At 38.2% G+C, this 17966-nt stretch overlaps 2 protein-coding genes across 2 annotated transcripts; both read left to right on the top strand.

Annotated features, from left to right (window-relative positions):
- Nucleotides 1-723: 723 nt before the first annotated feature.
- On the top strand, nucleotides 724-4837 carry LOC135881654 (pulmonary surfactant-associated protein D-like). Its single transcript, XM_065408320.1, has 4 exons — nucleotides 724-916; nucleotides 2355-2453; nucleotides 3316-3399; nucleotides 4461-4837. Exons 1-4 carry the CDS (start codon nucleotides 724-726, stop codon nucleotides 4835-4837), a joined length of 753 nt encoding a protein of 250 aa, XP_065264392.1.
- An 8770-nt stretch (nucleotides 4838-13607) lies between these two features.
- LOC135881653 (pulmonary surfactant-associated protein D-like) lies at nucleotides 13608-17460 on the top strand. Its single transcript, XM_065408318.1, has 4 exons — nucleotides 13608-13800; nucleotides 15190-15288; nucleotides 15908-15991; nucleotides 17084-17460. The coding sequence occupies exons 1-4, from the start codon at nucleotides 13608-13610 to the stop codon at nucleotides 17458-17460; spliced, it is 753 nt and encodes a 250-aa protein (XP_065264390.1).
- Nucleotides 17461-17966: the final 506 nt, after the last annotated feature.

Below are 17966 nucleotides of genomic sequence, written 5' to 3'. Positions count from 1 at the left end.
AACTTTTTTATGCTATTTATTTAGGAAGTATATGCGATTTTACAGGTAAGTTTGGGAGTTTAGTCCCTACATTATCTTTGAATTGAAAGCATGCAGCTGTATTACCAAGTGCAAGTCCTGGTATTCACTTCTACACCATCCCCAGTGCACTTGTGCAGGGCTGAAAAAAGTTCACTTTCTTAAAAGCAGTTGTTTACTAAAACGTTAAGGATTATGTTTGCAGGCAACCTGATGGGACTTAACTGAAATTTTCTCCTTTTTTTATGAGAGTTGTAGGGTTTTTAGAGCAGGACAAATTCCAATAATTAGGGGTACTTCATTAAGATCTGAGAAAAGAATAGTTAAGAAGTGTTTTCATGAGCACTGAAGCTCTGATTTTAAAAAAATAACTACTACAAATGTTTTAGGAAGTAGACATTTAGCATTCCTTTATATAGCCAATGTGTAATATTGCAACATTAAGAGCTTATTTGCACTCAAAATACCTTTAGGGCAGTGGTGGGCAACCTGCGGCCCACAGGCCGCATGCAGCCCATCAGGGAAATCCGCTGGCGGGCCTCCAGACCATTTATTTACATTTGCATGGCTGCCCGCAGTTCCCAGTGGCTGTGGTTCACCGTTCCCAGCCAATGGGAGCTGTGGAAAGCGGCACAGGCTGCAGGTTGCCCACCACTGCTTTAGGATAATTCTTTTAATGATTTTTCACAGGCTAGGAATCAAACAATGCTGCTGCTTCCAATATTCAACACTTTTGTCTTGGTGTTTACTCTGGTGACAACTTCCAACTCAAATCCTGCTCAGGTTGTCCAAAAATGGGATCAGAATGCATGTACACTTGTTGTGTGCGGACCTGCTCAGAACGGACTACCAGGAAGCGATGGGAAAGATGGCCCTAAAGGGGAAAAGGGAGATCAAGGTATAGAAATATTGACTTACTGTTCACCTGTTGGTCAGATTGGTATTTTAAAAAAAAATGATAAAAAGGGAAGCATAATTCAAATCATGTAGCTAGATGGAACTTGAGCAAAAACATTTGTCAAGCATGAAAAATCTGGAGATCCTTAATATATTGCTAATTACTAAAACACTAGGATGAAACTAACAGTCAAATAAAAGCTAGGTTAGAAATTAAAACGGGATGCTTCTGAGATAGGTAATATTCTCTAGAGCCTTTTACCTCCAGGCCACCAGTTTTGAATCTGATCCAGATTGGCAGTGTCTGAAACTTGTTACCAGCCAATGGCTGTCCTGTGAGCTATGTGAAATAACTTGTTTCAGTGCATTTCTTGGTGGTTAAGAGACACATACACACACACACATAATAAATAAGACTAATAGCACTTTTTGCAATGTCAGCAGATGGCCAAAACCAGGATGATGTACATTCTGGGATTGTCAATCCCCAGAATAAATTGAAATGGCACTGAAGAAACATCAGAGCTTGGCAGAGGTGCTTAGGATGATGTACATTCTGGTATTGTGAAGCCTCAAAATAAGTTGAATTGGCACTGAAGAGACAGACCCTGGAAGAGTTGTTTAGGTCTCACTGCTGCAAAGGATGAAGGGGCATGCAGCCTATCTCTAGAAGTTACTATAAGAAGTTATTCTCTAATCACACTGTACTTAGTATTTATTTGTATTACAATATCACTTAGAGTCCCTAACAGAGATCTGAAAACTATCTTGTTGGGCAATCTACATAAAACATGGTAAGAGAAAATCTCTGCCCTGAAGAACTTACAAACTCAATAGACGAGACAGAAAGAAAGATGGGAGTAGTATGTCCATTTTGCAGATGGGCAATAGAGGCATAAGGGATTATGGGCTAGGTTTTCAAAAGAGCATAGCTCCTATTAAGCACTATATTTTCAAAACAGGGCACTGAGTGCTGAGTTATTTTGACTATCCAGTTGCAAGTGTCACAATGAGAGAGTTTATATTCTTTTGAAAATCTGATCCCAACTGTGGATTCTGAGCACCTGAAAATCTGGTTCCAAAGTCTGTTGAAAATATGGCTTTATCTGTACATGCTCAGAAACATTTTAAGAATTCCAGCTACACTCACATACTAATATTTCCATTAAGAAGTGAATCCAAACCAAACTTCTGAACACATTTCAGATGTTTGAATTTGATATTCTAATAATAGCAGTGGAGTCAAGCTATAAAGTTTGGACCTGGATCAGGATCTGAACTTTTCCCAAAATTCATTATGGTCTTTTTGTTGATCTAATCGTCATCCATCTGTAATTATGACAGTAATCACAAACTCTTATAACACCTACAGATTCAATTGTTTACTTGCTTTATTTTTGACTCTTCCTTTTCCCTGAATAAACACATTGGATTGCAAGGATTAAGAGGGATACCAGGTCTTCCAGGAAAGGATGGATCCCCTGGACCAAAAGGAGACATAGGTGCAGAAGGACCAAAGGGAGACTGTGGAGGCAGAGGTAAGCAGTGCACTTCTTTTGAGGGAGGGTAAAGAAGAAGCCTAACAGCGCATACACAGAAACTATTATGGACTTTTTAATGGTTTTCATTTCATAAATGTTCCAGTTGGGCTTTGCTGCTTCTGTCTATGTGGGGAAGAAATACACAGAGGTGGGCACTGAGGAAACCAGACAGTCTCGTTTGCAATGGAAAGAAGTGAGCGAGGCTTGAAGGGTTAGTCTGATGAACTCAAACGTCTACGAGTAGCATCCTACAGGAGACAGACGCCACAGTGATGGGTACCTGATCCCTGGGTTTGTGGGGTGAAGGATGTGATGCTGGAAGACAAGGAAGAAGTCCTACAAGGGTTCACCAGGAGTAGCTGTACAAATGATCTCAGTTCTTGTTCATGAAATTTTCACGCATAGGTTGAGATTGGCAAACATCATGATAGTTGTACCTACTGCAAAGGTCAAGTGGGCTTCTAGTGAATGCACATATTCTTCACAACTCTCCTCAGAACATTGCTAATTGACTTTATTCTAAGTTCCAAGGTTTTATTTTCATAATTATGTTGTCTTCTGCTTCTAATACTTAGCATTTACAATTGAATTGAAAAGCTAGCATTGCTGCAGATGCTATTAAGAATTGCACTCAGTGGGTAGTTTCCTTTTACTTTCAGTGGAGTTGTGGCCTCAACACCTCAGTATTAAACTTGTTGTATCTTCTTGAGGAACCAAGAAATCAAAAACAGTATCTTAGGTGTTACACTTGTGATTCATTACTAGTTCTGGAGGTGACTTTTCTGGCTTTAAGCTTTCAGAAAACCTTCCATATTTTAATGTGACACAATAAGAACAATACTATTATTTTATTCTTCAGACTGTGAGCTTTTAAAAACTGAAATGTGGGATTTGCAAGAACAACTGAAGACCCTGAAAGCTACTGTAAGCAAAATCCAAAAAGGTAAGACAAATGAAGTGCTGTTCATTCCAGTCAGTGAGAGATGGGCCCAAACGGAGTAATTTGGATGCAGATCTAGATCCCCACTTCTTCAGAGTTAAAAAGGATTCATATGTGGTGTCTGATCTGGGCTTCTTGCTATTTGTTCATACTCCAAACTTCTATGTATTTGTTGGATGTTTTAGTAAAGTAACTCAATTCTACAATATGGGAAGTATAGGTCTAAATCTCTCACATGTATTGGTAGCCTTGGCAGATCTCCACTTTGATGTAAATAGGAAAGTCCATCTGAGAATAGCTGTGGGATCAAGTGCTAAAAAAATCCTATCCAAAGTATACTTAAGATGAAATAGTGTGGCGTGGGTAGGGTCCACTTTGTGTCTGAAATGTTATTTGATTTGTCCTGTGACCAAAAAGATTAGTGGGAGACAACCACTCTCTGACATCAACAGCACGTGTGGCCTCATTCTGCCCCTTGATTTCCCATTTACTTCCTCTGGAACAGGAACAGGACCTTGATTTTTACCTGTAAAGAGAGGTGCAAATGCTAATTGAGTTAATGGAATGATGACCGGACTTCTCACTGTGTCATATCAAGGACAATGGGCCTGGCCTCATAAAAAGTACTGCAGTAATGTTCCCAAACACTGCACCTTACAATAGTGACATGGCAATATTTTAGGCTAACAAAATAGTATTAAACTCTGGTATTGTGTACAATTCCAACTCTGCTCTCTAGGACAATAAAAACTTCCTCAGCTATGCCTTCATTGCTAACTAAAATAACAATAATAAAGTATAAACCTCAACCTAAGATTTTTCCTGGTTGTTATAGGGTCTTCCTGAGACCTTTTGCCTCTGTTTTCTCTACACCAGTAAAATATTCTTCACCTTTTAAACTTCTGGGTTGGTGTGCATAAGTCTCAGCTGGTCTGACAGAATGAATCAAAAAAAAAATAACTGCCTCTTGCTCCAGCATCCAAGAACTTGTTACTCTAATCTAAAGAATAGTGTGTGGGGAAAAAATGTAATTTAGATGTACTGTACTTCTGTGTTTTTTCTAGCTTGGATTTTCATAAATGGCAATAGTGCCGGTGAAAATACATTTCAAGCCAATGGCTCTGAAGGTGACTTTGAGATCTCAAAAGCCACATGTTCCCAAGCTGGTGGCCTGATTGCTTCTCCAAGGAATTCTGCAGAGAACAGTGCCATACAACAAATAGTAGTTCGTCATAACAAAGCAGCATATATTGGAATAAACGATATACAAACAGAAGGTTCATTTAAGTATCTAAATGGTGAAGCAATAGGATACTCAAACTGGGCTCCAGGAGAACCAAATAATGTTGGTGGAATTGAAGACTGTGTAGAAGTATATCCAGATGGCAGATGGAATGACAAATCCTGTAATGAAAAACGGTTAATAATCTGTGAATTTTAATCTCCCTGACCTTGTGGTTTTCATTAAAATCAGTTAGTGCAAGTTGGCTTGCAGCTTTAATAATTATATAACCTTATTGATTTACAATAGCCTCGCATTTTGCATACCATGCTGCATCAGTGATGTAAAGGTATAGATATACTGAATCTTGCTGAAATTTCTATTATGATAAATTGAATTGCAATAAAGTCATCATTCAACTTTGAACTGTGTTCGGAGCTGGTTAAAACAGGAGATACTACAAGTGCTGGGAGAAATTGATACCTACACAGTTTCAGACTTGAACAAAGGTGACTATCATGAGGAACTGACAGAGAATACAGATCAGGGTTGTCTCTTATGTAAAAGGCCAAAAGATGACCATTCTGCTCCACATAGTTCCAGCAGAAAATGCCTTAGCTTTATGAATATATACTTGTCTTAAAGTGAAGTGTAAGAATGGAAATGCTGGATTTCCATTATTTTCTGTTTAAAGCCATTTACAGGTCTACAGTCTGCTTATTTACAGCTGTGTTCTCAGGTTATTAAAATGGGGGGAATTCTAGAAGCTTGTGGGTCATGTGTCCCTTGATAGCCCACTGGAGTTTGGGCACATTGTGGATTTAAGTCCCATTATTCAGCACTCAGAAATGCCAAGGTACTTTACAGACAGACAAAATCCCTGCCCCAAAGATTCTACAATCTAAATAGAGACAAGACAGAGAAGACAAAATTAGAGGAGGAGATAAGGGAAATGGGAGAGGGGAGAAAGGCCAATAATACCAGATAACACACTGCTTGGTGGTTTGACAAACTTTTGGTGGATTAATGCTTTTTGTTTCATGTATTAATTCACTTTTGCTTAGTGTCAAGGGAAAGTTGCACTGTTCATAGGGACCCTGGCATGAAAATATCATTGATTATAGAGGGGTCAGAAAGAATTTCTAGAAATATGCTTAGTTGCCTTAACATGAATAGTACTTGAAATAAAGAGACTCCAGGCCATTTACTCAGAATTTCGAGAGGGAAATCTATTCTATCTAAAGCAGCTTTCAAAGATTCCTTGAAGCCTTACTTTCTGGTGTTTGGTAAAGCACCTTATCTCTGTGTTTGTCCTGCTCTGAGATGTGATGAACTTGTTTCAAGATCTTCATGGACTCAACTATGTAACTGTGGATATGTCACTACTATGGGCCCATGAAGTGAGGATCTTTGCATCCTCATTTAAGTTATGTCATCTCATTTATTCAGTAGCAACTTTATTAAACAAAAAACAGTCCTAGATGCACATTCCCTTACCTAGCTTAACCTATCTATCCATAGCTCAGGCAGGTCCATCTGATTCCCCGTCTCTGAGTTGGGAGAAACAGCCTGCATGGCTCTTTTCATTGCCACACTGAATAGCATCGCTGGCCACTCACTGAACTCCTTCCTTTTTCTGCCGGCTAGCCTTTATAAGGATTAAGACATTAGGCTGAGCCTTAAAAAGGGTAAAACATCCTAGCCTGGCTCATGCCAGATAGATCGCTTCTGCCCCGAGTTGATGGCCCAGGCATTGTTATCTTAATTCCTTTGAAGGTGTGTATCTTGCCTTTCCTGTTTGGTTCTTTAACAACCCCTTTACAGTCCCTTTGATTTACCTATGCATTCCGTCAAGAATCAATACAAAATTGAACAGGGAAACCAAGTCATGCACACTAGTAATAAAAAATACTAGGCATTTTCCATTTAAAAACCAAGCACCCCTACATAAGCGCTACACACCCTAAAAATTACTTACCCTAGCAATACAGTCATGCTCGCACACCATTAAGTCAATTAATTTAGCCAGCCTTAAATCGAACCAGCAGCATGTGTCCTATCCCACTGTTGTTAGCAGACTTGAAAAGGTAACAAAAGGCAATGGAATGAGCCAGAAAATCACAGAGACTAAGCTCATTGATCTGAATGACCATCAACAGTCTGTTTGCTGTGTTTTTCAAAACTAATACCATATAGAAACATTAATAAATGAACACAGAATAAGCTGTCCCTTCCAGAAACACGATATCAACCATAATATGAGCAAGAGAAATCAAAACTTGTTTTCCTTGTTGATAATATCAGTGAGTACATTTTTTTCTGCAAAGATCTGGAGCCAAGAAATTTAACTTGACTTTAGGACTGGATTCTAGAGAGAGAATCTAATATCTACTTGGAGACACATGACAGCTAGCCCCACATTATTGTATGCAGCGTAGTTGTAGCTGTGTCAGTCCTGGGATATTAGAGAGAGAGCTTGGCTCTCTCACCAACAGAAGTAAGTCCAATAAAAGATATTTCCTCACCCACCTTGTGTCTCTAATATTCCCACGTTACTCAGAAATCTAAGAGAGAATTTAATCTTTGCAAATTTAGATAACGTATGATGGCTTCCCAGTAAAAACTAACTTTGAAGTCCCATTCAAGATCATTTTAACCCTGCCAAAATAGCTTTCTCCCATCTACACTGTCACTAAAACTTTTTTTAGTACCAGTTCAGGGAACCCACTGCTAAAAATGGTTGTCAGCAGCAAGTCAGTTTCCTAGGTAATCCAAAACACAGCCATGAGAATTCAAAATGGAAACTGACTAGCAAAAGACAGATACTGCCACCCTTACTTACTTGTGGAAAAAGGTATTATACAGAGGGAGCAGGTATGGAAGACTCCAGCCCTAAATAAAGTGAAAATGACCATCCTATTTTCATTGTCTAAAGTAAGTGAAATGCAAAATAGGAAAAAAGGAAATTAAATTTTAGTCTTTAATTTGGTAATTTATGGAGATAATTTTTTTCACACGTAAGATTTTTTTGTTAACCTTACCTATTTAATTTAGATACACTGCGCAATTCCATCTTCTGCAAAGCCACCAGCATTTTCTTTGTAGGCAGATGGAGTTCAAACAGAGAGATTTTGTTTACTCTTCTTTTCTTCAAAACTACCATTGGTGCTTTGTCAACCAAACTTGCCAAGTCTCATTCAATTGGAGAAAGACTCCCTCATTCAGGACTCTTTAAAATGGAATTAAAACCCTTGTGCTGAAGGGTTTTGCAGTGTGTTTTAGTTTGATTTCAGTCATTCCAGTTATCAAGGTGACAACCAAAAATCAAAGGAGTTTAAACGTTGGTTGTGTTTGGGATTCCAACCCCAAATAACCATGTTCAAATAAATTTAAAATCCTGTTTCCAATTAAATTCAAAATAGAATTCTTCAAAACTATCTTGTTCATATTAAGTTTTGCAAACCCCTTCCCACCTTTTAATTAATTGATGTTTTTAATGTTCTTTCTCGGGCCTTTACAGTTTCCTCCATAAGGAGACTCTGCCATGCCATCTCCTCCCTTTCCCTTGCAAGGCCCACCTCCTCCTTTCTAACCATAACCCTACCTCTTCAAGCCTGAGGGTATTTTCCCCTTTGTTTGTCTCTACAGCCTTACTGGCCCTGTCTAGCAGAAGGAATAATGAGGTGTTCACTTACTAACCAAAGCAATTTAGGCCTATTTAGTTTCAGTTAGCTGCAGCTTATAATGTTAACAATGACCAAAGTATTAAGAAATAGTGCAACAATATGCAATGGAGGGGGATGTAAGGCATCCTATGATGACTTGCAAACCCAAAGCTGCAAATACGGGTGCTAACTGGGGAGATATGATAGGCGGTTGTCAAAGCCTGTGACATTCTTGTTACTTCCCCTGTTGATGGAGGATAGGGGAGGAAATAACCAGGTTATTAACTATTTTATACTTTACTATTGGATTCCTGATAAAATAGATGGCAATTTTCCAATAACCATTTAAATAAATTCTCTTTTTTTCCGCAATAGGCCATTTTAGCATATCCAATTATTGTATTCAGATCGTCTCTCCTAGTCATAAAATACTGTGCGGTAGGCCAATTTCATCAAAATTTAAAATGAAATACCTATATAAATGCATGCATCTCTACTGAGATCTCATATGAGTGCTTGATACTGACCTCAGATATGGACCCATGTATCTAAAGTCAGAAAGTCCTCAAGAGTATTATTTTATCAGTCTGAATATCTCCAGTGCAGAGATAGGCGTGCCAGTGATTTCAGTTATCTGATGTGTTGTGGGAAAAGAGGGAAGTGCTGTTGTTTTCCAACTTCATAGATGGCCTTGGATATTATTTGAAGTGATGTCTCTGATGGAGATGTCCCATGATTAATGGAAATTCACTTACAACAGTTTTCTATATCTGAGGAGGAAATCCCAGAAAGGACTCTCTATTTCTAGAAGAGAACTTTCAATAAGAGACAGAGACAGATTACTCTAAAAATTGTCTTCATATTGGTTTTCATATAGTGTACTGTTTAATTAGTGCTTCCTTTCTGTTGTTTGGGATTGCTAGAAGGCCACTTACTTAACAGCTTAGCTTTCTTAAAAATTTCAAATCTAGTGGAAAGAAAGCAAGAGTTTTGTTTTTATTATAAAATAAATTATACAAATATACAAAAAAAAATATGAACAAGCTTGTGAACAAATAAATTAACCTCACTTTCTCTAAATTTCTCCATCTGTAAAATTGGAGACAATACTTTCCCTCCTTTGTAAATAATGTAACTAGCTTTGAATGAGAAGCTCCATTAAGTACAAAATATTATTAGTAAATTAATATGAAGAACCTGACAAAGCTCTTCCCCTTCAAAAAGCCATATTAATTAGAGTTAAGCTGCTACTTAGTCCTTGACTCACGCCATCATTGCTACATAGTTTGAAATGTCATGTTGAAGGTTACAATGTACAGAATGTACCATACAGCTTTTAACAGCAAAATCTTTGCTAATAATTCCTGGTGAATTCAACAGATGTCAGAGTTTAGAGGCAAATTCTGCAGGGAAGAAACATGTAGCTTTGGATGCATCAAAAGACAAGAATATAGAGCTGGTCAGTGCTTTGCAAGCCCATCCCTTGAAGATTGGCTGTGGGTGCTTGCTGGTGGTCTGAGGAAAGATGGCTTGTTACATAGTGTTGACTCTCCTCCTTCACCTCAATCATTTTAAAAGGAGCTAAAAGAACTTTCTTAATATTAATTTTCTGTGTGAACAATTTCTTTGTTTGCCACAGGAATGTTATGTCAATCTCAGGAGGAGGAGATAGAGGAGGTTCAAACACCAATCAGAGGGGATGTGTCCCCCATGCAATCTCTCCATTGGAATGTGGTCCATGCTGTGATAAAGTGTGCAGGCCTGCTGCCGTAGTAGCTCCAGGACATCTGACTGCAGGAGAATGAGAATTGTGGGTTTTCAAGATTGCTCTGCGTCCAGGCCAAAGAACAAAAATATGATGAGTGGCCTATCCCAGGAGCTGTTGTAATATGAATAACAAAGGAGCCCCCCATTAAGCTGCAAATAGGGTTTCATGGACCTAATGCTCTGGCAGATGATGACCAAGTGACTGTGTTTGGCCAGCTTGTTGGGAAGACACTGTTGTTGGGACAGGAAGGTTTCCATGTTGATTTTTTAAGTGAACAGTCTGTGTCTCAGGTTCAGAGGGAATACTGGGTAGCTGAATCTACAGAGCAGGACAGCTGTGCAGTTGATCTCTCAAGAATACAGGGGATAACAGGCAAACTCTCCTCTCTAGACACTTTGGATATGTCTTGTAGTCTCTTAGTGGACTTAACATCTGATTCCATGTGGAAGCAGAGGTTGGTAATGGAAGGACAAAAGAACCTTGAGTCTAACATGCTAGTGAAAATGGATGGTATCTCTTTAAGACAGAGTCCAGCCTTGGAATTGGTAACAGTTAAGAATCTGAAAATTTGTAAAGTCTAGTGTCTCTGTTGATGCAAATTACCTGACTGACAGGGAGGAGGAAGACTTGCCCATAACTGTTAGCAAAGAGGACACACCTAGCCAGCCAATGAATACAGAACCAAGAATGGGAAGTTCCTGTGATGCATTCAGCAGTGTCTGGGACACCCCATCCTGCATTGATTTTGCACTGGGGGTGTGATGTTAACTGATTAAACTATAACCATGTCATTGTTGCTACCACTGTTATATAATTGCAACAAATCTTGTATAAAACTTGACACTATCAAATTAAGCCTGAATAAAGACTGGGAGTGCCTGGATCACTACAAAAAATAGTTTTCCCTCTGTTGATACTTACACCTTCTTGTCAACTGCTGGGAATGGGCCACATCCACTTTGACTGAATTGGCCTTGTTAGCACTGACCCCCCACTTGGTAAGGCAACTCCCATCTTTTCATGTGCTATAATATATATTCTTCTTACTGTATTTTCCACTCCATGCATCTGATGAAGTGGGTTACATCCCACGAAAGCTTATGCCCAAATAAATTTGTTAGTCTCTATGGTGCCACAAGGACTCCTCGTTGTTTGTACAAAATGTGAAAGGTAAGATGTCTATAGAAATGTTATGATTTGCTGAATATGATTATGCTATTTGTATGTATCTATCATTTTTGTAGATGAAGTTAACTATATGCCTGTATTTCTAAGGTGTTTGCTTCTGGTTAGCACCAACAAGGTGTTTAGCCAGCACGTTGTAAAGGAATTATTCAAATAGAATGGCCCATTAGAGAACACAACTCACAATGGAAGACGCCTATCTACTCTTAATGGAATTTCCTGCCATGACTAAGAGAAGTCATGCATGGACATGTGACTTGCTCATGTGACTCCAAACTCCATCTTTTACCTGTAGTCTTCTACTAGCTGTGCTGAGGGCTTTGTTTGAAACAATGGGTTTCCCTCCATATGGCAGAAGCTATGAAAGGCGCTGGAAACGTCTCCATTTTATCTCTTTCCTGCTCAAACCTCTGGACTATGGACTTATACTAATGGGAGCATTGTAACCAGTGGACTGAGGAACTTCCAATGATTTGGAAGCAACCAGAGACTTGACTTAAGTCAGCAGTTTATTCCATCACTGCTATAAGTCTGAACCAAGAACTTTGCAATTATTATATGTATTTGATTCCTTTAACCAATTTTAACTCTCACTTTCTTTCTTTCTTTCTTTCTTTCTTTCTTTCTTTCTTTCTTTCAATAAACCTTTAGATTTTAGATACCGAAGGATTGGCAACATCGTGATTTTTCGGTAAGATCTGAATTGCATATTGACCTGGCTGTGTGGCTGGTCCGTTGGGATCAGAAGATACCTTTGTTTAATGAAACTGATTTTAAAGAACCACTCATCTTTAACTCCAACGTCTGGATGTTGAATCCAGGATTGGAATGCCTCAGGAAACTGCTTTTCTGACTTTTGTTAGCCAGTGTGATGAAACGGAAGTTAACTTTTGTTGCTGGTTTGATATATTTTATGGAAGAATAACTGCCAGTTTTAGGGGAGTGTCTGCCCTATTTCTCAGCAGTTTGTCCTGAATTTGGTATTCTCAGTTGTGACCCACGGAGGCATGGTGACACCAACTTCTGTTGATAAAAGAGATGAGCTTTTGAGATACACAGAGCTCTTGTTTAGTACAAACAAATCTCTTTGAACCCATTGTATAGAAGAAATTTTTCAGAACCATCTCTATTCTAGGTGAATTTGTATGTTGACTTATTGACAAGGTCAGTGAAATCCAGGATTATTAGTTATTAATGTACAATTTACATATGGTTAAATTGTCAGCTGCATAGAATATGTATATTGCTTTAAGAGATGTTCTGGGTAAGTCCGAGTTGCAGTCGATTCAGTTCTTCCTTAGTGTTTTGCCAACAGAAAAAAATTAATTCTTTGTGCTTTATCTTTCTTGTCATGGTTTCAAGATATCGCTAAAGCTGTTTACTGTAAATTTAAACCATTTTTAAATGAGCATTTTACTGTAAATTAGCATATCTTAGAAACCAGAGCTCATGTTACTTAATCTGTAGCATATAAATACAGGGTCAAACTCATAGTAAATTATTCCTGTGAATGCTTTTTCTAGAAAACCAGGAATTGCAAAGTAAGTGGTTGGATGATATCTTTGCTCTCTTTTAAGTCTGTTCTTTAATGATAAAGTTGTGCATAATTTGTAAGAAGGTTATGATAGAAATTTCCTTAAAATCTTTTATTTATGTGTACTAAACATGTGTATGATGTTTTTCCACATCATTCAAGGTTTAAGGTTACATTATATTATAGTTTGTTACGTGTTTTAATTTAGAAAATAACAGTCATGGTTTTATGTTCCTGTTTTGTTCAGAGTACAACAAAATACATCTTGTCTAATTCTTTATGCTATTCATTTAGGAAGTATATGCAATTTTATAAATCATTACCAGATAAGTTGGGAAGTCTACGCCATACGTTGGCTTTGAAATGAAAGCATACAGCTATATTCCCAAGTGCAAGTATTGCAATTATGGACCAGCCATGGTACTCACTTCCACTCTATCCCCAATGCACTTGCACAGGTCCAAAAATAATTCACTTTCTTAAAAGCAGTTGTCTACTAAAACTTTAAGGATTATGTTTGTAGGCAACCTGATGGGACTTAATTGAAATTTGCTGCTTTTTTTGTTTCAAGTTATGGGTTTTTTGGAGCAGGACAAATTCCAAAAATTTGGGGTACTTCATTAAGATCTGAATAAAGAATAATTAAAACGTTTTTTTTATGAGCACTGAAGCTCTGACTAAAAATATAACAAACTAGTACAAATGTTTTAGAAAGTAGACATTTAGCATTCTTTTATAGAGCCAATGTGTAATATTGCAACATAAAGAGCTTACTTGTACTCAAAATTCCTTAAGGGTAATTCTTTTAATGATTTTTCACAGGCTAGGAATCAAACAATGCTGCTGCTTCCAATATTCAACACTTTTGTCTTGGTGTTAACTCTGGTGACAACTTCCAACTCAAATCCTGCTCAGGTTGTCCAAAAATGGGATCAGAATGCATGTACACTAGTTGTGTGCGGACCTGCTCAGAACGGACTACCAGGAAGAGATGGAAAAGATGGCCCTAAAGGGGAAAAGGGAGATCAAGGTATAGAAATATTGACTTACTGTTCACCTGTTGGTCAGATTGGTATTTTAAAAAAAGCTAATAAAAAAGGAAGCATAATTCAAATCATGTAGCTAGATGGAACTTGAGCAAAAAGTTTTGTCAAGCATGAAAAATCTGGAGATCCTTAATTTATTGCTAATTGCTAAAACACTAGGATGAAACTAACAGTCAAATAAAAGCTAGGTTAGAAATTAAAACGGGATGCTTCTGAGATAGGTAATATTCTCTAGAGCCTTTTACCTCCAGGCCACCAGTTTTGAATCTGATCCAGATTGGCAGTGTCTGAAACTTGTTACCAGCCAATGGCTGTCCTGTGAGCTATGTGAAATAACTTGTTTCAGTGCATTTCTTGGTGGTTAAGAGACACATACACACACACACATAATAAATAAGACTAATAGCACTTTTTGCAATGTCAGCAGATGGCCAAAACCAGGATGATGTACATTCTGGGATTGTCAATCCCCAGAATAAATTGAAATGGCACTGAAGAAACATCAGAGCTTGGCAGAGGTGCTTAGGTCCCACTGCTGCAGGCAGAGGCAAAGGATGAAGGGGCATTCAGCCCATTCTCTAGAAGTACTATAAATAGTTACACTGTAATTATACTGTACATACTATTTATTTGTATTACAATATCACTTAGAGTCCCCAACTGAGATCTGAAAACTGTCATGTTAGGCACTGTACATAAAACATGGTAAGAGAGACTCTCCGCCCTGAAGAACTTACAAACTAAATAGATGAGAAAGAAAGAAAGACGGGAGTAGTATCTCTATTTTAGAGATGGGCAATGGGGGCACAAGGGATTATAGACAAGAGTCACTAAATTTTCAAAAGAGCATAGCTCCCATTTAAGAACCATATTTTCAAAACAGTGCACTGAGTGCGGAGTTATTTTGAATATTCAGTCGCAAGTGTCACAATGAGAGTGTTTAAGCTCTTGAAAATCTTGACCCAATTCTGGATGCTGGTTCCAATTGTGCATTCTGGGCACTGGAAAATCTGGTTCCAAGGTCTGTTGAAAATATGGCTTTAAATCTGTACATGAAGAGAAACATTTTAGGAATTCCAGCTACACTCACATACTAATATTCCCATTTAGAAGTGAATCCAAACCAAACTTCTGAACACTTTTCAGATATTTGAATTTGATATTTATATTGCAGCAATAGAACCAAGCTATAAAGCTTGGATCTGGATCAGGATCTGAACGTTTCCCAAAATTCATTGTTCTTTTGGATGATCTAATCTTCATCCATCTCTAATTATGACATGACAAACTCTTATAATACCTACAAATTCAATTGTTTACTTGCTTTATTTTTGTCTCTTTCTTTTCCCTGAATAAACACGTTGCATTGCAAGGCTTAAGAGGGATACCAGGTCTTCCAGGAAAGGTTGGATCCCCTGGACCAAAAGGAGACAGAGGTGCAGAAGGACCAAAGGGAGACTGTGGAGGCAGAGGTAAGCAGTGCACCTCTTTTGAGGGAGGGTAAAGAAGAAGTCCAACAGGTCAGAGAGAGAGGCTTTTATGGATGTTTGAATGGTTTTCTTTTCATAAATGTTCCAGTAGGGCTTTGCTGCTTCTTTCTGAGTGAGGGAGAACTATTCAGAGGCGGGCACTGGGGAAACCAGACAGTCTGCTTTTCAAGGGAGAGAAGTGAGTGAGCCTGCAGGGTTACCAGAAGTTGGTCTGATGAACTCAAACGTATAAAAGTAGCATCCTATAGGAGAGAAACACAACAGTGATGGGTACCTGATCCCTGGGTTTGTGAGATGAAGGATGTGTTTCTAATTTTGGAATGGAATTGAAAAGCTAGCATTGTTGCAGATGCTATTGAGAATTGCACTCAACAGGTAGTTTCCTTTTACTGTCAGTGGACTTGTGGCCTCAACACCTCAGTTTTAAACTTGTTGTATCTTCTTGAGGAACCAAGAAATCAAAAACAGTATCTTTGGTGTTACACTTGTGATTCATTACTAGTTCTGGAGGTGACTTCTCTGGCTTTTAGAAAACATTCCATATGTAACATTCCATTTTAATGTGACACAATAAGAACAATATTATTATTTTCTCCTTCAGAATGTGAGCTTTTAAACACTGAAATAAGTGATTTGCAAGAACAACTAAAGGCCCTGAAAGCTACTGTAAGCAAAATCCAAAAAGGTAAGACAAATTAAGTGCTGTTCATTCCAGTCACTGAGAGATGGGCCTAAACGGAGTAATTTGGATGCAGATCAAGATTCCTACTTCTTCAGAGTTAAAAAGGATTCATATCTGGTATCTGATCTGGGCTTTTTGCTATTCGTTCATACTCCAAACTTCTATGTACTTGTTGGATGTTTTAGTAAAGTAACTCAATTCTACAATATGGGCAGTACAGGTTTAACCCTCTCACATGTATTGGTAGCCTCAGCAGGTCTCCACTTTGATGTAAATTGGAAAGTCCATTTGAGAACAGCTGTGGGATCAAGTGCTAAAAAAATCCCGTCCAAAGTATACTTAAGATGAAATAGTGTGGCTTGGGTAGGGTCCACTTTGTGTCTGAAATGTTATTTGGTTTGTCCTGTGACCAAAAAGAATAGTGGGAGACAACCACTCTTTGACATCAACAGTACATGTGGCCTCATTCTGCCCCTTGATTTCCCATTTACTTCCTCTGGAACAGGAACAGGCCCTTGATTCTTACCTGTAAAGAGAGGTGCAAATGCTAATTGAGATAATGGAATGATGACCGGAATTCTCACTTTGCCATATCAAGGACAATGGGCCTGGCCTCATAAAAAGTACTGCAGTAATGTTCCCAAACACTATGCCGTACAATAGTGACATGGCAATATTTTAGGCTAGCAGTGGTTAATTGTATTCAAACTCTGGTACTGTGTACAATCTCACTCTGCTCTCTAGGACAGTAAAAACATGCTAGATAAGGTACAAAGTGACCCCTTTTTCAGCTATACCTTCATTGCTAACTGAAATAACAATAATAAAGTATAAGCCTCAACCTAAGATTTTTCCTGGTTGTTATAGGGTCTTCCTGAGACCTTTTGCCTCTGTTTTCTCTACACCAGTAAAATATTTTTCCCCTTTTAAACTTCTGGGTTGGTGTGCATAAGTCTCAGCTGGTCTGACAGAATGAATCAACAAAAATAACTGCCTCTTGCTCCAGGGTCCTAGAACCTGTTACTCTAATGTAAAGAATAGTGTGTGGGGAAAAAGATGTAACTTAGATGTACTGTACTTCTGTGTTCTTTCTAGCTCAGTTTTTCATAAATGGCAGTAGTGCTGGTGAAAAAACATTTGAAACCAATGGCTCTGAAGGTGACTTTGAGACCTCAAACGCCACATGTTCCCAAGCTGGTGGCCTGATTGCTTCTCCAAGGAATTCTGCAGAGAACAGTGCCATACAACAAATAGTAGTTCGTCATAACAAAGCAGCATATATTGGAATAAACGATATACAAACAGAAGGTTCATTTAAGTATCTAAATGGTGAAGCAATAGGATACTCAAACTGGGCTCCAGGAGAACCAAATAATGTTGGTGGAATTGAAGACTGTGTAGAAGTATATCCAGATGGCAGATGGAATGACAAATCCTGTAATGATAAACGGTTAATAATCTGTGAATTTTAATCTCCCTGTCCTTGTGGTTTATATTAAAATCAGTTAGTGCAAGTTGGCTTGCAGCTTTAATAATTATATAACCTTGTTGATTTACAATAGCGTCACATTTTGAATAGTGTGCTGCATCAGCGATGTAAAGGTATAGATACGCTGAATCTTGCTGAAATTTCTATTGTGATAAGTTGAATTGCAATAAAGTAATCATGCAACTTTGAAGTGTGTTCGGAGCTGGTTAAAACAGGAGATTCTACAAGTGCTGTGAGAAATCGATACCTACACAGTTTCAGACTTGAACAAAAGTGACTATTATGAGGAACTGACAGAGAATACAGATCAGGGTTGTCTCTTATGTAAAAGGCCAAAAGATGAACATTTTGCTCCACATAGTTCCAGCAGAGAATGCCTTAGCTTTATGAATATAGACTTGTCTTAAAGTGAAGTGTAAAAATAGAAATGCTGGATTTCCATTAATTTCTGTTTAAAGCCATTTGCAAGTCTACAATCTGCTTGTTTAC

Source organism: Emys orbicularis, chromosome 7 (assembly GCF_028017835.1).
Source record: "Emys orbicularis isolate rEmyOrb1 chromosome 7, rEmyOrb1.hap1, whole genome shotgun sequence".
NCBI lineage: Eukaryota > Metazoa > Chordata > Testudines > Emydidae > Emys > Emys orbicularis.
Note: the sequence above shows the minus strand (reverse complement) of the source record. Positions and strands in the feature narration are given on the sequence as shown.